This window comes from Dermacentor albipictus, chromosome 2, assembly GCF_038994185.2.
Source record: "Dermacentor albipictus isolate Rhodes 1998 colony chromosome 2, USDA_Dalb.pri_finalv2, whole genome shotgun sequence".
NCBI lineage: Eukaryota > Metazoa > Arthropoda > Arachnida > Ixodida > Ixodidae > Dermacentor > Dermacentor albipictus.
The window spans coordinates 84,768,711-84,794,929 of record NC_091822.1 but is presented as its reverse complement, the minus strand read 5'-3'; the positions used below and the strand labels follow the sequence as shown (position 1 = coordinate 84,794,929).

Sequence of the window (26,219 nt, the reverse complement as noted above, 5' to 3'; positions counted from 1 at the left end):
ACAAACCTTGTCACTTTGTTCAGCATGCGTGACTTGCGTTGATGCTTCAGTCCCATTGGTTGCCGAGAGCAGGAGGTCCAGCTTGCCTGAAGCAGAACATTCTGTCTGGCATCCCTGAAATAGTTGCCACAGAACAGCACAGGCTTCAATGAATAATTGCCACAGCTTGCTACATGGAAATATATTGAAGGCACTTACAAAATAGTAATGACAGGACAAGAACTAGCACAGAGTTGCTGGACAGAGGAGTGCACCTAAAGCCATTCTTGCTACCGTTCTTAAAATTAAATATTTCTCTACGATAAAATAATGCTGGCCTGTTTATGAATAAAAACATGTAATTACAACATCAGTCACTCTGGCAGCAGGAACTTCTGTTGTCATGCTACTCGATGACTGGAAATCCAGTGGGTTGCTTGTTGACAGTTCTGTCAATTCAGAAAGGCACGTTGTGGAATCTCTTTCACATGTGTCTTGCTGCTGCTCTAGAGCTGTGTCACTGCAGTCCAAAAGCGCATGTTCTAGTGGTGCTGACTGCTGAGACGACTGCTGCGATTGCCACTGCTCTGTTAGACGCCGCTCCCATCTGCATCGCATAGAAATGACATGAGCCTATTTGTCATGGGAATTAAATTACTTCCAATAAAATGTTTGCAAAGGTAATGTTCGCAAAGGTAATGTGTGCATATAATATTCTACAAGAGTGCTACCACTAAAAGTCGTGATACTTGCGCATTGCCAGTCATACCTTTCCGCCCTCTCTCGATCTGGTGCCTTCTTTCGGTACACAGGTGGAAAGATGGTAGGGATGTATGATGGATGTTCCATTAGGTCACTCTTGCAGTTTCCAACGAAATGGGTGCTGCAAATTCGTGTGCTTTTGGATGGCTCCCAGGGAGTGTCATCAACACTGCGAGCACAGAAAGAAGACATGTATTAGACACAAATAGGCATGGAACTATACCAAAGAGAAAGACCATCTTCCCATCTTTAGCAACGTGGCCTAGCCTATAGCTCATTATACCCTCTCAGGCTTAGGTTCAGGCAAATCACAGATTAAGATGTTTTTGGCAAACTGTACATGCCTTTATACATGGCGATTCTGAGATGCTAGTGCCTGTAACTTGTGCTGCCTATTTCTTGTCCCAATAACTTCACTGCATGGCACGAAGAGAACTGCATTATAAAGCTAACGCAGTAATGTGGGAGGTTGGGCGAGTTGGTGATTAATGATCATACCGTGTTGGTGAAGCAGCGCACTGACCAGTACAAAGAGGAGAGACACAAGCACACCAAGTGTCTTGTATTCATGTGTGTGTCTGCCTTGTCCTGGTCAGTGCGCTGCTTCACCAGAACACTAAAGCAGTTTCCTTCCCAGAGTGCACTAAATCCTAGAGCACAACAGCCAAAACACACATCTGCTCAAAATTAACAATTTAAGTACTACATAGGCGCATATTGCTTTATATCATGCTTCAATAAATATTTAGTGTAAATCACGCCTTATTTAATGCAGATGTTGGAGTCATTGCAACTCATCGCATTAATCAGCAAGGTGCCTTTTCACTGCTAATGAGAATTGGCTCGTACAGACTGCTCCGCGAAATGAACCCAGACCACGTTAACAAGCGATTACCTTAGGACCAACAGCACTATTAGAGCATCAGAGATACCTGCCTCACCAAAGCAAATCTAGTGCCTCGTCGGACGAACAGCTAAAGTAAGCTTGCACCAATGGCCGGTTACTACAGGAAACGAAAATTTTTGGCAGGAAGAGTGAATCAGCAAGAATGTGCAAGGTGGTAATTACCTTAAAGCAAGCTTGGCTATTGTGAACTTAGAAAGCGTGGCCAAACAACAAACATAACGCGCACATCTCGAGCGGCTGCTTTCCGATCTGTCGCTCCGACGCTCGCGACGACCGCGGCTTGCATTAAATGCGGTCTGCTATCACACAAAAGTAGCGCGCGTCCCCTCTCGTTACCTGCACAACTAGTAAATTAAGTTGCAGCATTTGGAAAAGCGAAATAATTATCTAAAGCTCGTCCATGCCGATTGCGAGTGAAGGCACAGTACAACCAAATAAATTCGGGGCTTTTAACTGCCAAAAACCATGCAAAACCACGAAATCATTATGAGGCACGCTGTAATGCGGAGTCTCGGAAATAATTATTACCTCCGGAAGTTCTTTAACGTGCACAAAAATCAAAGCACACGGTAACAAGGGCGTTCTTGCACTTCGCCGCTATCGAAATGCGGCCGCCGTGGCCGGGAATCGAGCTCGCGTCGTCGAGCTCAGCGGCGCAACACGCATGCATTTACCGCTAACAAGCGGCGGATGTCAACACAATTCAACAACGCGGCACGACTAAACAAACGGTTGCGCGCTAAAAACAGGCATATCACTATTCCGTTTTCATCGAGCGGCCGTGATATTGCACGCGAATTCGAAAGTATGGTACTTACTTGACTCGGCGCACTGCAGTTATCCATGCTTGTCGTCTGCCCTTCTCGTACCACTTCCCCGGAAATCTGTAGAATTTCACGGGCGGCGTTCGACCTTTCGTGTTCTCAAGGCTGTTGTGGCAGTCAACAACACAGCAGTACTGCGTGCCACCTTTCCTGGCTGATGAGGTCGCACTCGCCATCGCAAAAACAACGCGCGCGAGCCAGCGCGAGCGCTCCCGCCGTACAGAACACGGGCGCGCGCTCGCGCACCGACGACCCTCCAAACTTCCATCCGTCCGCTAGGGGAGCATTCGGCGCTGGTGCCGCGCGGGCAAACTTTAGGTTGCCTCGTCTATAACGACGCTCGCGTCGGCATTGCGTGCACTCTTGGAATCGGTACCTGCCGACTCGCCAGCGCGCCACATGTGTGTGGCAGCTCTGGAAATGCATGACGCCCTGATCCAGCATGGCTAACACACCAGTGGAGCAACGGCCGCGCATCGTTCAATGGAACGCTCGTCATCCAGAGCTGGCGGATGGGGCTCTTTCGGACGGATGCGACGTGCTTGCTTTGCAAGAAACCCACGTCCGCCCGGGAGAGCTCAATCTGCCTGGCTTCGTCAGCTACCACAGTGCTGTTGGCTGCGAGCAGGCGTCATGCACGGCCATTCCGTGTACCGATTACTTGAGCAGCATTTAAAGCAGAGCAGCAGAGTATTTGAGCAGCATTTAAAGAAGTAGGTTATCTGGTCACTTCCAATACTAATTCTTAGGTAGTGTCTTCGGGGCGTTCTGAGCACAGCGTTTCATTATGCCTGACGCATTGCATGCGTGCTTTTTATAATCAGTACAGTTTACCTTGTGCACACATTTTAGCAGCTCGCCATTCTGCCCAGCAAGACCTTTTTGACAAAGCATGCATACTGGGCAGGTGGTACAAGGATAATTTCCTGAGTGATAGCTGCATGGCCTCAAGTGCCACACCAGCTGTGACAAGCAGCATTCAGCTGCCACCATCCGTGGAGTTCGACACTACACAAGAAAAGTATTTATACACCTGCAAGAGACTTCGTGAAATGTCAAAGACTGTGGCTAATCTATATTATCTAATTGTGGTGAGAAGGAGATAATGGAAAACTTGCATCATGTGACACATTCATCAGGAACTTAACCACCTTTCCTAGTAATTAAATTACAGTTAGCCTACAAGGTACACTAGTTCCATTACCCGAAATAGCTGCTACAAGCGGTTGCAGGCATTATAACATTACAAAGCTCGGTGTACCTTTGGTGAAAGCAAGAAGAGGACAGCCAAAGAAAATCAAAGCTGTTAAGTGCAAGTTTTTGCCATCACAGAAGAAAATAGTAAGCCTTACAATGGTGACAGCAAACATGTTAAATGTCTGCAAATGCTACTCTCTTTCAGATGCCAATTTAAATGCTTTAGTACAGGGTATCTCGATATCAGACGGCGTGATTAATGTAAAACAAACCTTTATTTATGAAAAATGTCATCATTGCGACAGCTTTCCAGATGTGCTACTTGGCCATCGTTTACTATATACTCAAGTAAAAAGCCCTTTTATTCAAATCTAGCACATACAAAACCCCAATCACTGGCTTACAGTAACCAATGCTGATGCTGATGTAAACACGGTCTTCGTATATGACTCAATTGACCAAGGTACCCCACCCCTTCCGATGCCCTCAAGCAAATCGGTCATATGCTAAAATTAGTTGCCAACGCTGACCATTTCCACTTAAGGGCACAAAACAAGTGCAACATGCTTGACTGTGGCTTGTTCGCAATTGCAAATACATATTATGTAGCATCGGATAGAACACCAGAAAATTTAAGCCTTAATCGGAGTATGTTACGCAAACATTGGCTGAAATGCACACAAAAGGCCAACACGGAAGATTTTCCACTTGCAAGCTCCCTCACTGTTCGTGTGTGGCCAAAAAATTGGATTTACGAGTTGCATTGTGTGTGCAGGCTACCACTATATATAGTGGAGTAGCACTGGATATTTGTTGAGTCTATTGCTCAAGAAGCTTTCACAGAAGATCCCTTGGCCCTTTGGCAGATGAATTGGATAAGAAGTAACTGTGTGCTCGATGTCATGTTTGGCTACTGTAATGGCAAAGATCCACACTCACAGTAGGTAGCATTCTTCTCTTTGTACAGTTCTACAGTCAAACCTGAATATAACAAACCAGCATAAAGTGAATTATCCTCCATATCGCACACACAAAACTTGTTGACTGATACTCAAGTAATACGCTTACTCATAACAGAGGCAACTTTTTTGTTGTCGTGCTTTCTTCTTTTCCTTATTGTGCCTAAATTCGAGAATACTCAGAAGCATGCCGGCAGTATACTACAAGCAAGATCCCATCGAGCCAGTCACCATTTTCGAGCCAGTCACCATTTTTAGTGACTGGCAAGCTGTTTAAGGCACAAGTAAAAGTTGCTGTCTACTATGTGTGGTTTTGTTTACAAAAAAGCAGACAACATTGGCTTAATTTTTCCACTGAAGACAAAATTTGCGTAGAACAAGCATAATACAAGAGTTTGCTTCATTTTGTTATAGACAAGTTTGAATTTAATGAATTACCTGATATAGTGAACTATATTTAGTGCATACACCAGTTACAATTGGGCTTCAGTGTATTCACAAGCTGCCAGTAAACAATGGCGCAACCCAGTGATGCGAAACTTTTTTTTATTGTTCCAGAGCCCCGGCGGCAATTTTTTTGTACACTTCAATGCTCTTAAGAGGTTTATTTGTTTGTTAGCAATGCATTAACATATTTCCACTAGTAGTTACGTAACTGCTTTATGGTTGCCTGCGGCAACAGGATTTTCAAAGCCCAACCACAAGGAACAAGTTTCCAACTCATTGTTGGTCAGCTATTTGAGCTAGCATGGGCAGAATGCAGCACCTAGAGAGTGTCCCCCCAGTATCTCACTGTTCTTGACGACACCAGCTGGTGTCGACAATCTGTCAGGAATGTGTTTCTTGTAGATGAAGTTTTAATGGGGGCAGGTTCACTTTGTATTATTTAATTTGAAAACCTGATCATTCTGCTTCTAAGAAGTCGCAAGTATTTCGGATATTCAACTGTGTTAAAAAATTTGCTTGCCATCGGTCTGGTATAGCTTTAGCAACCAAAATCTGCACTTGCATTGCCCACATTATGTTCCTGTTGCCGGAAGTCTCCCGGCGGAGCCCGACTACTACAGAGCGCATTCTTAGGTGGCAGATAGAAAAAAGTCTTGTCACAAAGCTGTGCTTAGCCACTTCATACAAGACAGGCACTTGTGCCCACAGACCAACAGGCTAAGAAAATGCTAAACAACAGCTCTCAGGCTGTCACAGTGACATGTTCATATCTATGTGCAAGTTGCAGGTTCTTTTTAATCCTGTGTACTTCACCTGTGTTTTTCCCTCGTTTGTACAGGTACACCAGATATACAAGTTGCATGCGTTTACACTACCATCAAGTCATCAGGACCGTGTTTACCTCTTATGTAAATTATACACTATTGTATAAGATGGAAAATCAGACTTGTATAGTTTGCTCTAATGGTCCCGCCAATAAAAGATTGATTATAGATTTTTATTTTCTTGCAAAGTTGACATTGTCTATGCAACAGGCTAGTGCAGCATATGAGCTATAAATATCTTTTTTTTACAGATGTACAATACTTACCTGCTATGAAATTGGGAGAGACATAGCAAGCGCAAAAAAGACAAGAAAAGCACACAGCACAAATAAAAAGATGCTGGCAGAGGTACAAAGTAACAATTTGTGTCGCGTCTTTAGTGACACCATTCTGAACAGACTTAATTTTCATCACTGCAGTGGCGCCGCAGGCGAGCTTTGTTTGATGTGGCAAGTATGACCTCATTCAAGTGCACTTTCATCCAGCACTCGATTATTCCGAAACATTGCGAGTGTGCAGCCTGGGTTAGGCCCATTGAATATAATGCGAATGCAGCGCACTATACGCAGAAAGCAGTTTTCGCTCAGCAACATGGGAAGATGAGCAGTGACAGGTCACACTGAAAGTAAGAAGCACTGACTTGCTGCAATCGGAGCAAGGACACCCTCTGTAGCTTCATTTTTGACCCCACCGGCAAGTGAACTGCCGGGCCCCCTGACAGCATGGCATATGGCTTAGAAACAACAAAATTTGCACCAGCATTTGTCTTCTGCTCTTTGTTTTTATATTCTTAACTTGTGGCCCACGTTGCACTTGTTAATCGTGGTTAGCATGAGCGGTTATTATAGGAGATAGTGGGGTTTTTCTTTTTTTTTAACTGCACTTCATACAGGCTTGTGTAGACAAGTGTAGTGCTGGGCAGAGGCTCTGACGTAGTGTGCTGCCCTTGGCTCGCTGGGCTGTAGCCAATCGGAGCAGACAGCGCGTAGGCTTCTGCATCAGCAAATGAGAAGCACCTGACTCTGCCCTTACTGGCTGTGTATATGCCCTTGCCTGAAACTAAACGCTAATGTATGAATATCCTTTCATCAACCAATCTAGCCAAACTGCAACGTAATGCATCTTGAAAGCACAGTACATGAAAACAACTCCCATATGTGTATAATACAGCCCATAGTCTGAAACGGCCCACACCATCTGTGAGTAGTAGTAGTAGCACAGTAAAACCTCGTTAAACCATACCTGTTTAAACGGTAGTTGCGGTTTAAAAGTAGTAAAGCCAAATCCCGGAGTCAGCGGCCATTGAATGTAATGCATTTTGTATCCGCATAACGCGTACCAGCTTATTGGATAGGTACCGGTTAACACGAAGTGTTTCCACTTTTCTTCGCACAATCACGGCGGTGCATCATCCCCATCGGGTGGCCCGTCAGAACAACAAGCCTCAGAGATCGCAACAATGGTCTCCAAGCACCCTGTTCGTTTGCCCATCAAGCCACATCAACATCATTTTGGCGTTGTGCAAACAAGGGCCACGAGGTCGTGGCAGCGACACGCATCATGCTGAAGCTCGCATTAAAAAAATACCGGGTGCTCAGCATAGAATAAAAATTGGAAATTGTTTGTGCTACCTGACACGAAGAACTCGGCGCTGGCATGCAACAGGGATCTACCTATGACTATGCTGTGTGGCATTTGGAATGTGAAGTTGTTCGGCAGCGCTGCTGTGACCGCGAAAAAATGTCTGCTACAAGGTTCGACATTTTGCCATCGTTGCCTCTGTTGCCGAAGTGTTGCCTGATGACAGCAATGAGGACGACACTGAAAGTGACAGCACGGACGATTCCGACCCGACAGTGGCAGCAGCTGCGCCTTAGTGAGCCTCATGAATGCAGTCGTCTTGACGAGAAGAGCACCCCACAACAGAAAAAGCGCCCCGCGACTTCTGCAATACTATCGCGCCCGTGCACAGAGCTCTATTATGCAATGCCAACGAGGAATGTATCATGTAAGTGTTTGCCGAGAAGAGGGGGCTGGCTGAAAAGTTGGCTCACAGCTTCAGTAAGTTTGAGGCCGCTGTCGTCGCCACTAGGGCGCCCGCGGCAGCAAACGAAAATAACACACTTTTGTAGCGCGAAATGAATAATTATTGCATGTTTTTGCACTTTCATCGCGCTCTCTCCAAGTTCTGTTTTTGACAGGTGAATAGACGATCTCATGCTATTTTAGTTAAGCAGTGCTCCTGTTTAGTACATACTTTTTCTGAGCTCAGGCCAACTACGGTTTAACGGTGTTTCCCTGTACTAGTAAATCCCAGGTGGGATTTAAGGAGGAGGGGAGTTGCAGGGCCTGTCTTCTTCCTCACGCGGCGGCCAGGCCTTACGCTTTGGCGGCGTTGGACACAGAGTGGGAAATCCGGGTCAGCTGAGCAGTGCAGTCTTTCACTGCTCTAGGGCGGTGATGGGAAGAAGAGGTAATGAGCTGTTGCACTTTTTGGTTCCTATTAGGGGCACGCCCACATGATGTCATGAAGATCGGCTCTAACTGCACAAAATTTACCATCTGCTGTATATAGCCTGGGATATCTGTAAGATAATGTTATCTTCTTAGAAGATAAGCTCACCTTCCTCTGTCACACATGGTCACGCCAGCACTTCGCTACTGTCCTTGCAGCAAATATTCACCATCGTTGCTATATCAGAGCCAACAGTCACAGACAAAATGGCAGCAAGCATTTGCAATGCCAGCCTGACTACATTGGGCCTCTTCGATTATACAGACCCGGACTACCTGCAAACCATCTGCGGCTTCTGGTCTGCCTTGGCTCTGACAGGATGTAACATCACTATTACATTTAGTCTAGTCCCAAGCAGCAGGCCACCAGTGCTTGCCACTGGTGGCTACTTTTTGCCAAATTGGCAAACTTGAGAGGCTCGTGATGACCTGAAATTATGAATGGCAACATGGCGAATTTCTGGCAATTTTCGGCTAAGGTCTCGGCTGAGTTAATGATTCTAGGCTCAGTGTCATCCCAACAAACAGGTGACAACATTCTCTTCTCATGGTTTTGGACTCACAAGTAGAAGGCCCGCATGATGCGCTATTGGGCACCTCCTAAATTTATCTAGGAGGTACTGGCATGTCCCCCGGCGAAATGTGTGTTAGTAAACTGATCTGCAAGGTGCTGGTGTCAGACGGCGAGTTGGCTGCTTACTGCGACTCTTCTGAATGGCTTGGCAACAGCGGAGCTTGTGGGGCTGCATGTCTTCGCTGCTGTAATACCTCTTAGTTCTGCACGCAGACATTACTTTTGTTGACATACTTTATGGCCCGACCAGAACGTCGGCTTGTCTCGGCAGTGTCCAGAAACTGCACTGAAGCAAAGGTGCAGCGAAAGGTTGACCGCACAGTTCATGTCTGAAGCGTGGTGCGTGCAGTGTGAGGGCTACGCAATACTTTCTAAGCAATTATTCGTGCTGCTTTGCAATTAAGTTGATGGATTACTTGGCATGATGCCACTGCAATGAAATTCTTTCATTTATCTGCAGGAAAGCTGTGCACCCCTTACCTCTCCTGCTGTTGAGGGGAACTACTGGAGCATGGGGAAGCACGCTAATGCAAAAAGATTTCATGATGAATGGCTCCTGTACCAAAAACCTAAAGGTGTGTGTTATCTACAGGGGCTTTGTGGTTATGGTAGTCTTGAAGGATGGTCATATTGTATTTATGAACATAAGGAGTCAGGCGGTTTCACTCCATTGCCAATAGCGGTATATCGTTGTTTCTATACTGACGCAGGCCATACATGGCTTAGTTTTTGATGCCATAAAGCGAACGAGGAAACCTATTATTTGGCAAAGTAGTACGAAATTTTCGCCAGAGCGGTTTTATTTTCTCTAAACAGTTTGTGCATTTAAGCTATTACTTTTTTCTGATTTGTTGCCTTTCGGTACATTTTCCAGACTGGATATCGTAAACGGAACATGGAGAAGCTGTGAAATGCAAATACTGCAACTGCGCATTGAGGCCTCATTACATGGGTGTCCTAAAGCACACCGATTCTAAGAAACACAAAGCCTATCCTGTGCCTGCTGCACAGCAACTTAGGAAAGTTCTTGGCTCAGGTTAGCAAGCCAAATTTTGACCAAGCAAGGCTGGAAGTTCGAATTACATTGTACACCACTTTGCACACACTGGAAGTGTGGTTGGCGAGCTTGGCGAAATTCTGCAAGAACTGAGCAGGAAGTTTGGAATGAACTGTACCAAATGCACAGCTGTCATCAAGAATGTATTGGCACCACACTTAAAGCGCAAGCTGGATAAAATGGTGAAGGAATCCCCGGGGGCTTTACTCCTAAAGGTTATATGAATCTACAGATGCTTCTGCTGCAAAACAACTCTGCATTTCTATTCACTTTCTCAACTACGAAACAAACTGCATCTCAGACACATTCCTCATGTTGAAAGAAGTATCAAATGGAACAGCAGAAGTGATGCATCAGTGCTTCATGGACATATTGCCTGATCACAGGCTCGGCCTTAAAGACTGTGTTGGAATAGCAACAGGTGGTGCAAACTTGATGTGCGGAGAGCACAACTCTCTGTGGAGCCAGCTCAGGAATAGAAATCCAGATTTTATTCTAATAAAGCGTGTGTGCCACTCGCCAGACCTCTATCCCACCAAGTTGCTGGAGGCAATGCCTTCAGCGCTGGAGTACACGGTTCAAAAATAGGGTTGCCACCTGCCCGGTTTCCGACCCGCCAGGCTGGTTTTTCAGACAGTGGGTCAGTTGCCACTCCGCACCAAAGACCGGCCATCATTGACCATCATATCGCCATTCTTTATTTTATGTTTTGCAAGCATCAATTCAAAACTGCAACAAATGTTTGAGCCCCTCAAGACAAAAAAGAACTTAAAGAAAAGTGGGGGAACCTACACCACCATTAGTATCGCAGGTTTAAAGCCAATCAAAAGAAAATGAAAAAGGGAAGACAACAAAAGAGGGAATTTAATAAGAAAGCCAACTGTGTAAAGTAACAAATGCCGCGGAGAAGTCATAGTAACAAAGTAGAAATAAATGTTAGTGTTAACAGATTATGACATGAGCGAAGAGTTTGTACTGAGATGGCATGTAGCATCTCGACCAACCATCCAATTCATTTATTGGTACAAAAGATGAAAGGGAGATGTAAAAGAAAAAGTAAAAAAGGAAACACTAAGGAAGGAAACAAAAGAAATGAGGGACAGAAAGAAAGGAAGAAGTAAAAAATGGAAATGGAAAACATGAAAGACAAGAAAGGAGGAGAAAAAATAGGTTGCGCATCGTTGGGTCAATGCGCCATAAACAGAGCCCGGGCAGGTTCTGCATAGTGAGAAGTCACGAGATGCAGGTTGATGGTCTGGCATGACTGTGTGCTCCAATGGTGAAACTGGAAATCTGGAACTCATAGATGTAAGGTGGATGTGAGACCAAAATGACAGGTGAAAAAGATCAAGAAACGGTCATGTGGATGAGAGAAAGAGAAAAACTACCAGTCATAAAAGTGAACTGGCAACTATAGGTGCTGATTAAAGAAATGAAGTTGACAACCATGAGAAATGAAATCAGACATTCCGCCTGCAGTGTCCTCGGAGACTGGCTCCGCTTTGATTAGCATAAAAGAGGAGACTACAAAACGAAAGCTGAGGACAGAGAAGAAGAAAGGAAGAGAAAAAAAAAGAAACCATGAAGATGAAAACCCCGTTCATGGTATGTACACCGAATAAAGAGCACGCAGGGAATGTGAATGAAAATACGAGACAGTAGAGAGGAATTAAAAGCACTCTCTTTTGCTTGTACGATAGAAGCATTTTACATTGTGCAGGCATTATTATAATCGCATTATTGTCTTTCAGCAAGCAAGTGATCTGATAAGTTAAAGGGCAGTCATTGAAAAAGTGTTGCATGTCAATGAAAGTCGCACCATACGCACAATTACTGTGTGGTGAAAGAGTGAAACGGAAATAACAGAAGGGTAACCTGGCAGGTGCTGTGATGAGATGCGCGGTGGTTTTTTTGGCGGGAAAAAGGGTGGTATACTGTCAATCACCGGAATCAATTTGAAGAGTTTAGCGTTGCGATTTTCATGTGTCCAAGCCACATTCCACTGAGCATAGGATGGGGCATGCATCTTTGTTTTTATAGACGCCAGACTAGCAAGAATGAATCGGGATAAACCTTGTGATGCAGCAAAGTTGGTAATGAGGTCGGCAAGCTCATTGCCGACGTCACCGGTATGCGCCGGCACATGGAAAAGTGCCACAAGGTGCAGGGAGGAGATGGAGAAGAGTAAGTTTTTGATTTCATGTACATAGATATCAGTCCTTGGTTAGGTTAGCAAGCGCCGTAAGTAATGAGAGGCAATCTGAATAAATCTGAAAGTAGGAGGATGTTGTGAGGCAGGGTGTGGATATATGCTAAGGCTTCTAATAATGTGATAGTCTCTGTAGAATAAGAGCGATAAATATTTGTCGGCAGAAAGAGAATGTCTTGAATTACACAAGCACCACAAAGACACACGAGCACAGAAAGTGCTCGGGCAAGCGCGGTTCTCTATATGGAGGGGAAGGAAAGGGAGGAAGAGTGGTAGGGACAACACACAACAAAACGACCACTATGAGCACGGGAGGCAAGATCTCAAGGCAAGATCCCTTCAAGTATACCAATTCTTGGAATAGAGCAAAGATCATCATCAATGGTTACGTGCTCCCTATGCTTGCATCATCAGTGCGAATTATCTGCCTTCGTAACGGCGTAAATTACGTCAACGCGTGTTCCGGAAAGACTGGAAGTCTCAAGCCGAGTACGAGAACTGGCTCCTGCCCATGGATGATGACGCCACAGCCGCTAGGTGCCCCTTACGTGCAAGCACATTTACAGTGCAATTCGACGACATTAATGCTGTCAATTAAGCATCATGTATCAATGCAGAAACATAAGAGCCTCGCCTCAAAACAGCCGGCTGCACTTACGAAGTTCTTTGCTCCAGCAACTTCTAGCGCAGAAGGTAATATTACTGCTGTAAAACTGGGCACCATATTCAACGGGATCAAGCACAACTACAGTTACCTGTCAATGAACTGTGACAGCAAGTTGGCACAATATGTCTTCCCGAAAAAGGACGTTGCTCCTAGAATGTGACTTGAGAAAGAATGAAGATGGAACATCTCGAGAAGTATGCACTGGCGCCTTACACCATCAAGTGTATAGTCTGGAAACTTTGCCCAGCTGGCTACTACCTTCCGTTTACTCTCTCCGCGGATGCCTCCAACAAGGGAAATAGAAATGTTTTCCCCATCGCAGTGAGTTTGTACGATGTGAATGGTGTCGCAATAACAGATGCTCTCATCAACTGCTGTGAGCACGCAAATGAGACTTCTGGCGCCATCTTTGAACTCTTGGCAACAAGATTGAAGAAGGTGGGCTTTTCTTTAGCGCGAGCCCTTGTGTATAGCCCAGATATTGCTTCTTTAAATTATGGGAAACACAACTCAGCTTTCTAGAAAATGCAGAAAGTAATGGAGGCCAATTGTAATTGCCATGTTGCGCAGAACGCTGACAAGCATGCAGTGAAGTCGAAAGTTTGACGTCAAAACACTTGCACTAAAGGTCTTCAAATAATCTTTTTCTACCTCGAAATGTGTAGGGGAATTGAAAATGTTTTTTGGACTTCTGTGATCAGGAATATAGCAAAGTGCCGGGTTATACTTCTGTCCGCTGGTTAAGGTTGTTCACGACCTTATACAGACTTGCTAAGAACTGGACACCCATCAAGTGATACTTTCCAAGTCAGGGCGAGGAGGAGTGCGAAAAAAATAATTTAGAAATTTCTTGGCAACCGAACCGATGGACTGGTGGAGATGCAGGGTAGTGGGTACATGTCTTTTCACGTGATCTTGTTTAAGTGGTGATAAACGACGTGAAAATGCCAGGTACCATCTTTTTTTCACAAGGATGACAGGCAAAGCCCAAGTGTTGGCTGATAGTTCATGACCCCTTTGCAGAGCATTTTGTCCCCTTCTGATTGGATAACTACGTTCAGCATGTGATACATGATAGGAACGCCCACGAATAGGATTCGTGTCTCCAGCGTTTATTCGATGGTGAACAACAGATGTTTGGCCTAAAGGCATGTCGACGAAATCAGAGATGTCACTGTATGATTCCAGCAGGAGATGTATGTCCGTGGCCTGTGCAGAGGTGAGGTCAGGTGAAATCATTTTTGTAAAGTCATCCGTTAAGGAACCAGAGCTGTGAGCTGCAATTGGCGATAATAAACCAGTCTTGCCATTCAGACTCTCATGTCAAATTCGGAAGAACTAGAAATGCTGGCGAAGAACATGCCAGCTGGAAGCACTGAGAGCACAGGCTGAAATTCAGAAGTGGAAGAACAACATTGTTATTAGTAACCGTGACCAGTGTATGCGGAACAGCAAAGTTTCGCTTCAAAAGCCTGTCGACGATGGGACGAAGCACAAATTCATTGTTTGAAGAAAGAACAACGAAGATGCAGTTCCCACACTTATCCCTCGTCGAGGTAAGCTTGAAATTGTGATTCATCTCTTGAATACAGCACAGCCCTATTTATATGAAATATATGCAAAGAGGTTTGCCATGTCCGCATATACAGTAGTGCTATGGTGGCTTCGTGCAAGTTCAAACGTGTGAGCTCCGCTGATTATAGAAGAGTGCAAAGGTTCATCACTATCAGTTTAGCAAGGTTCACAGCAGGAGACAGCCTCTCCTACTGACTTCCATTTACCCATCCCTGTGCCATCTGTGGCCACATTATTCACACAAACATTATAATCTATACTGCCAACCTAACTCTCTGCCTGCCCATACTCTATTTCCTTTTCTTGGAACCCCCACTGCTACTCTAAGGGTCCATTGCTTATCTTCTCTACACATTACATGCCCTCATATGTAAGATACCCAGATAGAAAAAGTAAAACACAGATATAGCCTTGTATTCAAAGAGACACCTAGAGTATGGTTATATGAACCAAGTATAGTGTCCTTTTAATGCGTAAGCATTACTTGGCTCATGCTTTGCATGAGCTGAAAGTGTCCGCAGAACCAGAAACTGAATAAAAAAATACAAAAAGAAAAGGACATGTCCGGCGGTGGGTTTCGAACCAGCCGCCTCCCGCAGCTGAAGCGGACGCCCAGACCACTAGACCACAGCTGTGGTTAATGCGAGGTTCCCGAAAACACACAACAGAAGCGAAACAGCAGCACTTATTACTTATGCATTTACAGTACATAAGGAGACTTAAGTGCCCCCGGTAGTTTTTTCTTTCTAATTCAGTTGATGCCGGTGTGAAAGGTAGCGCCTTGAAGTAAACAAATATCCTGTAGCGGACTGTATTCTGTGCTGTCTCATTTGTTCTTTATCATCGGGCATACATTTAAGTTCAAAATGGCAAAATTCTGGACAATATGTAATTCTAGTTCTACCTATGGTACCTCAGCGGTGAACGCGACCCGCTGCTGAGCACAGTCTGCACGAATGAGTCATCACCAGTAATTGCATGCTTTCAGATGCCATTAATTATACATGGAAGGCAGGAAATATGAAGCCCCACAGTACAGCTTTGGAGTTTTAAAACCCAGCTGATATTACTATTCCCTGAGTTGCTTTGCAGATGCTTTGTACAGGGAGTAAGTTGCTCTCTTGTAAATGCAGAATTTCTGCAGTTCTTGAATGTAGTGTTAACCTATTGAATAAAATTTTTTATTGTAGCCATCCCGAAACACCAGAAACCTCAAAAAAATCCTCTTGCTTACCTACAGCCACGCCAATGCAAAGCCCCAGATCTTGACACCACTGGAAGTGAACGATATGGTAGTGCTGCACTTAAGCATGTCTGCACACCAACGGCCGACCAAACACAAGACTTAGCTGCGGGTGACAACACTAGTGCCCAGGACACTGCCACTCCACTCCAATGTTCTTAGATACTGGTAGTTCCTCCAGTGCTACGTCCAGCTTGTGAGAGTATGTTTGCGTCCAAAAGTGCTAATGCATTGGCAGTAGCTCCAGAGACATCCTTTTTTTTTGGGGGGGGGGGGGGGAGTAGGATGCCGTATGTAACCTAAACTCCACCACTCTACCAGAGAATGCTCTACCTTTGGCAGCCACCTCGCTACCGCACATAGCTGCTGACACTGTTGGCCAAACAGACAGCGTTGCCCAGTCTGAGAACAGACAAAGCCAGCGGGGAAGATTTCATCGATAGAGGTAGCCTTCCTTTGAGTACAGCTTCACCTATGGAGGCAGAATCCTCAAGTGCTGGAAGGCCACATCATTATAATGAGCCGTCAAGTAAACAGATCTCTCAAGCTACATTCACATTTGGAACAACTACGGCTTCAACTCTTGTCTATTCACAGAGAGAATGCTGAGCTGAGAAAAAGGAACAAGGACTTGGTTCAAAAGTACAGAAACCTACAGAGGCTTCATGAGCAACCAAAGAGATAACTGCAGTCTTGTGAAGAAATCAAGGTCAGCACAAGAAATGACAGCATTGAAGAAATTCCCGTTCCTCAAAGAAGACCAGAGAAGGACTTTAACCATTAAAACCTTGTGCAAAGCTGTAAAAGTGAACTTAGGTTGCTGTGAAACACACCATACTCAGGCAGGGAAGATCCTCCTGCCAAAGTATGTGAGGGCAAGACCGAGGATCCATCTTCGACAGCAGCATGCACAGAAGGTGGATGGAATGTCTAGTAAAACATGCGCCGCAACAACCCTGGTCTGAATGCAGTAACATCATGTTTACATGCTTCCAGTGAGCTGATCAATGATACAGCCTTGCTTTCGTGATGTGTTTATCTGTAGTCTGATACAATGCAAGAAAATAGTGGCAGATGCCCCTCAAAGAAAGCCCTCGAGCCAAAGGCATCAATGGGTTTTAATGACGCCACGGCTGATCCAATTAAGCCATGGTTAACTGCCTTTCATTTGCCACTCCCAACAATGCCACTCCTTGGTATCAACCGTGGGGTCATCAAAATCGGTCGAGGCAATTGGCTGAAGGGCCTTCTTTGAGGGACATCTGTCACTTTTTTCTTGCGTTGTATCCGACTATAACACTCTACCACTTCAGCTGTATGTGTCATGCGTATATTACTCGACCGTAAATTGTTCACATCTTTAAGTGCACTTTGTTTTATGTGACCTCTGTGTAGCATGCTGTTGCTTGCAAAGTGTCTGCACTGAGCAATGAAACTGCCTTGCTCGGGTTAGCATTTAGAAATAGCAAACTGGTTTGCAGTGTATACCACTAGTGTGTTCATCAGAGGTGAAGTTTTACAGGAGTGAGTGTTGAATCTGGATGCAAATGTGTAAACCACTGGTTCAAGTTTTTTCACGAGGCAAGAGTGTGTTGGGAAGTGAGCATTAAATTGCAAGTCAGAAATAACCGCAATTGTCTTCTTTGTGTGACCAGAGCCGTAAGCCATCACCACCATTCCTTGCATTATTTAGGAGCTCTAAGTCATTCACTCCCACAGAGAGTTGCCATGATGTTACTCATTGTTATTTAGGTTGTTTGCATTACTAGACCTCCTAATTTAGCACATTTCTTGTCCTTTGTAGTGCACTGATGTTGATTTTTTTTGCAGCTATCAGTATGTTTTGTTTTATGCAAAAGTGTGCATTGAGCAATGAAGCTGCTTTACATCAGTGTTTAAATATAGTGAACTTGTTCGCAGTTACATCACTAGTGTGCACCAAATATGTTTTACAGGAGTGATTTTGAGTCGTGTACTAATGTTTCTCTGGTTTCACAGATGTTGATGACGGAAAGCCGTAATTTCCTATCCACTTAAGAAATGAGCATCTCCCATTGTTTGAGAGTTACCAGTGATTGAGAGCTGGCAATAGAAATCAATAAAAGAAGCTTCTTGTGCGCTGACACGAAGGTGCCTGAACATATTATTTGATTTCATGATTTTAGGTCGTCTCGCTTATGGGTGCCCTTGTTTACATTGCTTCTCTTTCTCCAATTCCATTTCAGCAAACCTCACACAACACTGAACATTTGAGCATACTATGGAAGACACTACGCAAGTTATTTTCTTAACGCACGTGTGAAAAGCATTAATATGACATGAAACACTGCTTTAAAGTTGGTTAACTCAGTGGCAATCTGTACAAACTGAAATGCTTACAACACTTGATCGTAATCATTAATTTCAGCCTCCGGATTCCCAAAAGCTTTCTTCAAAAGTGCACTTTGCCTTTTTGTTTGAGTTACGGTGCACTCGTAGGCAAGTGTGTAGCTCATTGCATCAAGCACGCGTAAATGCCATTGTGGTGTAGGTAAAAAGTTGGTCTTGTGAAAACTTTCGATTACCGTCATAACACTAAATTCTGGATGCACGACATCAAAGCTCGGGCAGTGGTTATCGTTATGAGGAACCCCTTTCGTGATTCCTTGCGTAATTAATAAACACTGCCCTCTGGCGTCAAGATGCACGCAGACGTGACACGGGTGCTGAAACGACATATTCGATGTAACGCACCATCCCTGATTAACTGCTGTATACTGTCGGAACAGCTTTTTCGGGTGGCACTAACTTCAACAGAAATGTCAAAAAACTAGAACAGAAACTAATGTTGCAGATCAGCCCTGCGACCGGGGATATGGTAGCTAGAAGTGGGGTGCTCCCTATCTGGGGAACAAAATGGCTGCCCGTCAAGTTTAGCGGCAGTTTTGGGCAACATTAGGAGAGATATCACCACCCTAAGCCAGGTGACATGTGGGCTTCCTACTTTTCCATCACCAATGCTCACGAGGTATTCTCGCTCTCCTTCATAACCGAGTTTCCTTCAAGTTATTGCTTCTTCCCGCACGCGAGAAGAGGCCTTCGCAGCTTATGGTGTTTCGCTCGCCAAGCGAGCGCCCGCCGCCCGTGCGCCACCGACGCCACGCCAGCTAGAGCCGGGTGACGCTCAGCCCCGCGTCCCTCGACGAGCTTCCCTCGACGAGGACCTTCATCTTCAGGCCACTCGCATGCTGGGCGAATGGCTCCGTCAACGGGGCACCACCACTCCATCCGTGGTTTCCCCATAGCCTGAAGATACCCCAGGTGACCCCACGAAGCCGTCAGCCCCCGAGGTAGCCTTGGAGCACCCCGTGGACGGTTTCCCAGCACATGAGGAGCCCCATGCTTCAATCCCGCTCCCTTTCTCTGACGGCGAGGCATGGACCTGTCGAGCTCCAGAAAACGAGCTCGCGAAACGGAAAGCGACGAGGAGGCAACCACGCGTCGCAAGCAACCGCTGAGCGCTTCCCCGAAGCGTCGTCTGCTAGCGGTCCGGCTGCACGCGAGAACGCTGCCGACGCGATGGAACTGGCGGACGATGCACCCACTGGTTCGTCCCAGCAGGACCCCGAGCACCCCGCGGCACGGTTCCTGAAGGACCCGCCACGCCAGCCTGCTCAGCTGCCGAAACGCAAGGGGAAGAAGCAGCAGAAGCACAACAAAGCTCCTGCCGATGCCTCGCCCGTTGGCCTCGCCTTCGTCTCCCGACGCTACAGACGACTCGCAGCGCCCACCCGCTACCCGTCACCCCTGTCGTGCCTGCAGCGTCTCTACAGAGGAAGACACCACCCGCCAGCGAGCCAACCTCAGACGGTTTCACCCTCGTAGAGTCGAGGGGGGACAGTCGGCGTGCGAAGGCCCCGGAGACTGCTGCACTCCCGGTTGACCGAGGACGCTAGTTGGCGTCGACCAGTCACGACGCCTTCGCATCGAGCTCCGACAATCTCATGCGTTTCATCGTTTTTTCCTGCTACCAGCCTATCGACGACATTATCTTCGGACTGGGCTTCGCTCAAGGAACAGCTGGATGTCGTGCCCTCCACAATCTTTTGGATTTTACAAGGGTTTTTTATCCGACCACGTCGCTACGCCTAACGCCAGAGCTGAGACGCAATCCTGGAACCTATCCCCACTCCCGTCGACGCCAGCCTCGCGCCACCACGCGCGATTGCGTGCCACGAGGTGTCGGGTGCTGTAGACGCCAACGTGCAATCGGAGGCGCCTCGCTCACTTAGAATGGACCTTACCCTGCCTGCCGCCGCAACCGAGCCAGCCAATGTAATGGACACTCAGCAAAACGAGAATGCTGCTGAACACAGCTGGACAACAGTTCAATACAAGAAGAAGAATCTTACCGCCCCCCTTCACCCTGCTGCGCTCAACACAGTCGTAATTAGGCCTCAGAGTGATGTGCACCTCCCTCAGCACAAATAGCACCACATCTCACAACCCGTGCGGCAACAAGCCTCCCTCAGCCCACACGAAGCCCTGGATCTCTCACTGCATATTAAGCTGCGAAGCAATATAATTGTTATCAAGACCCCAAGTTCAATAGCAGCGGAGAAAATCGCTGCCATGTCTCAACTCGCACTTGGACCAGCCACGCACACTGTCACAGCATACATAACCGCGCCGGCCAACTCCTGCAGAGGGGTTATCCATGGAGTTGACGCCGGCACATCTTCGGAGCACCTGATGCAGAACTTGGACACTTTTGGGCCCACCATACTAGCCTCCCGGATGATGGGCCGTTCAGAGACTGCTATTATTACATTTGAAGGAAGCATTGTCCCCAGGAAAGTCCTCTATCATCGAGCTATGTTCCGATGTTTGCCACACCACCCCGAAGCAAAGTTCTGTTCCTTATGCCTGATGTATGATCATCGTGCTGACAACTGCCCCACCAAATCAACTATCTTCAGATGTCCTGACTGCACGAGACAATTCAAGCAGGCAGGAGAGGAACACCAATGCTTTCTCCTCTGCCTGCACTGCAGTGGCGATCATAGAACCAACGACCCCAGATGCCAAATTAAAAGGAAAACAGACCATAACAAGACAGAACGAGCCTACTTGCAACGCATCAAACTGCGCAACGAGCAACAGCCTACGCTTGGTTCCAGCGCCCCTAACACCGCAACCTCAACTGATTACTATCGCGAATACCCTGCATTATTATCGCACGGACAGCAACAGCAAACAACGCAGACGCAACAGCCCCAGAAGAAGCAGCAAGACGTGCTACCTAACACACTGCTGTCACAGCCGACGACTTCGGCAAGCGCTACACCGAACGTGCAACGACCGGCCTCGAGCAAAAGCCCTGCGCGCACCCCACAGTCTGGGAAATCATACCCAAGGCGCCTGGTAAGCCAAGCACTCCTATCATCCCGCAATCCCCATCCTTCAAGACCCTAACATCACAAGCATAGTCTCCTACTCCAATTTACGAAGCACCACAATATCAGCAACACGTTCTACACGCGCATTCCCACAAGACACCTTCAACGCTAGAGTCTCGTCTAAACAAATCAGAGACCCTGTTAGAACGCTTTGAAAGCATAGAAAAGAAACTCGACCGCCTCACTGATATTGCCGAAAAACTTGCCTCAGCCTACGAACGTCACGAAACGCCTAACCGTGCTGGAACAACGAGTAGACCGCATGCTTAAGCGCCTTCTTCCAGATGAAGATCTTAGCTCCGAAAACATGGACCACATGTCTCATTCGCAAAAGACAACTTTCTGATGACCCAATCGACACCTCCAACACCCAGTCTAAGACTGCAAAGGTCGCTAATCCATGGCAGAAGTAAGGGACGGAAAATTTTGCGTTTGGCAGTGGAACTGCCGTGGTCTCAGTAACAAAAAAGCAATAATGAGGCAATACTTCCTAAAACTGAAAAACCCACCACATGTGTTACTTCTCCAAGAAACATACAAAGAACAGAACATCCCAGGATACACAGCTACACATTCAGCGCACAATGAATACAACCTACCATTAATTTCAACGTACCTAAAACATAACATTAAACACTACACGGAAATAGCACCAGAATGTTTAGCAAAGTATGTCTTAATAACCACAATATACCCGGACAACTCACAACGACCTGCCAAGCTGTACAACGTCTACAATCCACCAAAATCCACGTAAAACCTTAGTCAGATCTTCATGCACGCTAAAAAAGATGAGAAGACTCATGACATTTACATCATGGGAGACTTTAATGCGCCCAACACATCATGGGGATACAAGGCGAACACGAAAACGGGCAGGTTGCCGGAAGACAACATAAACAAATTTCAGTACACAATTCTCAACACTCCGGGGGTAACAACTTGCGCAGGGGCGAAAATCAAGTTCCTATTACACCGGACCTCGCGTTGCACAAAGGTGAATATGCTACGAGCTGGGAGAACACCCGTGAAAACCTAACTAGCGACCACGACATACTAAACATCATTATACACATGACGCCTCGAAAGCGCCGCGCTACAGTCACCTTCACAAATTGAGACGAATTCCCGAAACTGAGGGAGAATAACACTGACACAGGGCATGACTTGGACACGTGGGCTAAAGGCCTCATAGAAACTAAGACAGCAATCACAGACACGCACACAACTTCAGCACCAGCAGACCGGCCCGACCCACACCTCACACACGTCTGGAAAAAGCGCAAAAAACTATTGAGTCTTATCCCAGCAACCACATAACAATCAGCTTCGTGAAAAGGTAGATGATATAACTACTCAAGCGATCAATCATGCCAGGACGCTCGAACAGACAGAATGGAACCATATTTGCGATAGCATCCAGAATACGTTAGACAAAAAACACACGTGGCATCTTTTGCGTGCCGTGCTCAGCACAAACAAGTGATCCCTACCATAGAGAAACACGCCAGTACACAAGGTATAAACAAAAAAAACATTTGATGAACTCCGGACCCTTTACATACCTGCGGCACATCAGTCACTGTACACAGACTATACGGGCCCTCCAAACGACAACATCGGTGGTGACTTCACTATGGCAGAAGTAAACATAGCATTGTTGCAAAACAATAGGGCGACGGCGCCGGGTCCTGACAGCATCACATATACTCTTCTGCGTAATCTGCCCGATGAAGATAAAGAAACACTTCTCTCGCACATAAATGAGCATTGGAACGCGGGCATCCACCCAGACGAATGGAGAACATCACACATTACCATGATCCCAAAACCAGGGAAAAAAGCCACGCTTTGCAACCTCAGACCCATATCCTTAACATCATGTATGGGCAAAACAATGGAACGGCTTCCACTGAACAGACTAGAAGAACATTTGGATAACACGAAACATTTTCCGCACCAGCTCATAGGCTATCGTAAGAACATTTCCACACAGGACTTATTTCTCATACTACAGAACACGCTTCTGCAGCCAAAGACAGCACAGACCCAAGCCCTTCTGGCAATAGACATAAAAAAGGCATTCGATAATGTCACACATGATCATGTACTCAAATCGGTTCACGACAGTGGATGTGGCGCCAACATGTACAATTACATACGCAGTTTCCTCAAAGGCAGGACAGCACGCTTCAAGGCAGCGCAGTCTCTTTCCTCCCCCATCAATATTTCCCGTGGAACACCTCAAGGATCGATTATATCTCCCACCCTCTTTAATCTTTGCATGACAGCGCTATCAAGGCAGCTATCCACAATCCCTAACATTCACCACACTTTCTACGCCGACGATATTACCCTATGGTGCGAAACCGGATCTCCAGGGAACGTCGAAACGACCCTCCAGAAAGGCGTTGAGACCATAGTTAACCACTTACATAAAGCCGGACTCAAACCTTCAGCAGAAAAGTCGGAACTTCTCCTCATGAATCGAACACATTACCAAAAGAAAACAAACGCCCTGATACAACTCACCTTATTAGGCAAGCAGATACCAAAAGTTACATCGTGTCGAATACTCGGCTTTATCATAAATCACAACAAGCTAATTCTAACATCATACAATATCAAAAAGACTGCCGAAATCTCACGCACCTAATGCGAAGAATCATTAGCAAAAAACACGGACTGAGAGAAGAACAAGCAACACAGCTCATGACTGCGCTCATGTATAGTAGGCTTCTGTCCACCGCCCCATTCCTAACACTGACACAAACACAAACTAGAAAACTCGAATCTTCACTTAACACCCTTCACAAGGCCGCCCTGGGCCTACCGATATACACCTAAAATGAGCGCCTTCAACAAACGGGCCTCTTTCACACTTTCGCAGAACTAACACAGCAACACCGAGACAGACAAGTAGCGCGATTGTCTTGTACGGAGCAAGGATGCGACGTCTTGAAACGAGCAGTGATCGCCCCTATCCAGTTGACACCAGTTAACCAATGCCCTCCGCTACCACGCAACATTGCATTTACAAACATACCAAAAATTATGATGCCACACCTACATGACGGTCGACGTCAAGCGCAAGCAAAACATCACCACATAGACAGGAAATGCATCACGATATACACGGACGCCACACGCTCTGACATGGGATCATACGCGTATGCAATATATACACCTGGACAGACAGCACCGATCATCCAAACAGCTGGGCCATTTTCCAACCCTCCCAACATAGCCACTCTGGAGACTGACTCGATAATATATGCCATACAAGCCTCTCTACTCACTAAGCACCACTCCAGTAACATCAACCTTTATACCGACTCCAGCAAAGCCATTCGCAACATACAACAATGACTGTTGGAAACACACCTACATGACATCTTAACAGAATCCTGTAACCGCAAACAGAACATTACAATCACCCTGCGTTGGGTGCCTGGTCATGCTGGGATCGAGGGAAATGAGTTGGTTCATCAACGTGCCCGCTAAATTAACCTCCGGGCGCCTTCGATTCCCTGGCCAAATCCAACGACAGTGGAAGACGCTGTCACGTACAATGCGCAAATAGCTGAACACTACAAGAACATGAAGGAAAACCGTACTATTTTGCCCCAACCTCACTCCTCACTCAACACGGAACAAGCACATGTCCTTCGTAAAGTTCAAACGAACGCTCTTCTCACGCCACTAATGCTCTACAACTTCGGTTGGCGTAGCACAGCTCACTGCCCCAACTGTCCGCAGATAAGGGCAGGTGCAGAACACATACTGTACTCATGTAACACTGACATTACCTCTCCTCATTTTCCTTACCCTTCCCCTCCTTCCAGGAGTGCTTGGCTTCACTCGGACTCGGAGGATGAACAACGAGCCTTAGCGGGGCAGACGCTCTACTTCACTGGGCCTTAGTGTTGGCCTTAAATAAAGTTTTTTTCCTTCCTTCCTTCCCCGTTGACCTAAAGCCCCTTGATCCTGCGGTCATCGGTACCGTGCTGTTCCGTCCTTCGGCGCCGGGCGGAGCCTTTCAGGAAGCCCCGTGCCTCGCACTCGCTGCGGCCCTCTCTTCGCGGCCCGGTGTAGCTAAAGCCCCTCAAAGTAGCGCCATTCGCTTCCCTCCTCCTCCGCTCGGCGCGGCCTCGACGGTGGCGCCGCCGGTGGTGGGCCTGCCGTAGCAGACGACGGCTAACACGCTACGGGTGGAAATCCGCAGAAAAGTTCGTTCGAGCCCTGCGGAGCAGTTTTTCCAATCGAGATCTTTCTTCGTCAGTCGGTAACTGGCCTTTAGAATTTCTTCTTGGAATTGCGGAAGAAATAGAGAAAATGACCATTATTCAAGGCGTATTTAAGGCGTAAAGCGCGCGACGTTGAGGGTTTGTGTTGCTGACACACGACGCAAGCACGCGGTGTACTCAAACGCGCGTAATTACCAAAGTTTCAGGTGTTGACAGCGTGAAAGTATGTGTACGTGGTTTCGTAGGTTCATTCACGTACCTGCAGGACACTTTTGTTCGGTCGGCGCGTGAGAGATTCCGGCTGTGTGCGGTCAGCAATGCCTGGCAACAGGGCCGTTTTTTTTTCATTGCGGGTTGCTTTGGTAATCGTGACGATATATTTTTTGTTTTACAAGTACTGCTCCAGGAGGGCACATGTAATGGCTAACGGAGGCCTCTGAAGAGCACGTAACATTACACTAATGCAGGCGTCGCAGGGAGTGTTCGCATACAAAATTGGCTGTCCGCGATCTTATACCCTCTTGGCATGCACAGACTTCGGCGAGCCCCATCCAGCCCTGGTTCTAGCTTTGGTGTTCCCGTTGCCGCTTTGGTGCCCAGGAGGCGCCGTCAATAATACGAAATAATGACACGTTGTTACAACTAGTAAATAAAATTTATTGAAGAAATACAATCGCGCCGAGGCGCCAACTTCTAAAGCAGCGCTAGCGCGCGAGTATTATGAAACGCCAACGAGGAATTTACCGGCCCACGTAAGACTCTACGATCAAAGTGCACGTTAAACATACCCAAGCGA

General features: G+C 46.5%; 1 protein-coding gene across 5 annotated transcripts in view; it reads right to left on the bottom strand.

Annotated features, from left to right (window-relative positions):
- The window catches only part of LOC135901456 (uncharacterized), a 276,089-nt gene that overhangs the window by 142,423 nt on the left and 107,447 nt on the right, over nucleotides 1-26,219 (bottom strand). The window contains exons 2-5 of one of the 5 annotated variants that reach the window (XM_070533718.1): nucleotides 2,467-2,532; nucleotides 749-910; nucleotides 346-586; nucleotides 7-114 (exon numbers count right to left, since the gene is read on the bottom strand). The exons of 2 other annotated variants lie outside the window; for them this stretch is intronic. In XM_070533718.1, coding sequence (XP_070389819.1) covers nucleotides 7-114; nucleotides 346-586; nucleotides 749-828 — 429 coding nt within the window. In that variant the 5' untranslated portion in view covers nucleotides 829-910; nucleotides 2,467-2,532. Of the gene's footprint in view, nucleotides 1-6; nucleotides 115-345; nucleotides 587-748; nucleotides 911-2,466; nucleotides 5,181-26,219 lie in introns of those variants that run through there. 2 more of the 5 variants (XM_070533717.1, XM_070533720.1) reach the window with 2 other exon arrangements.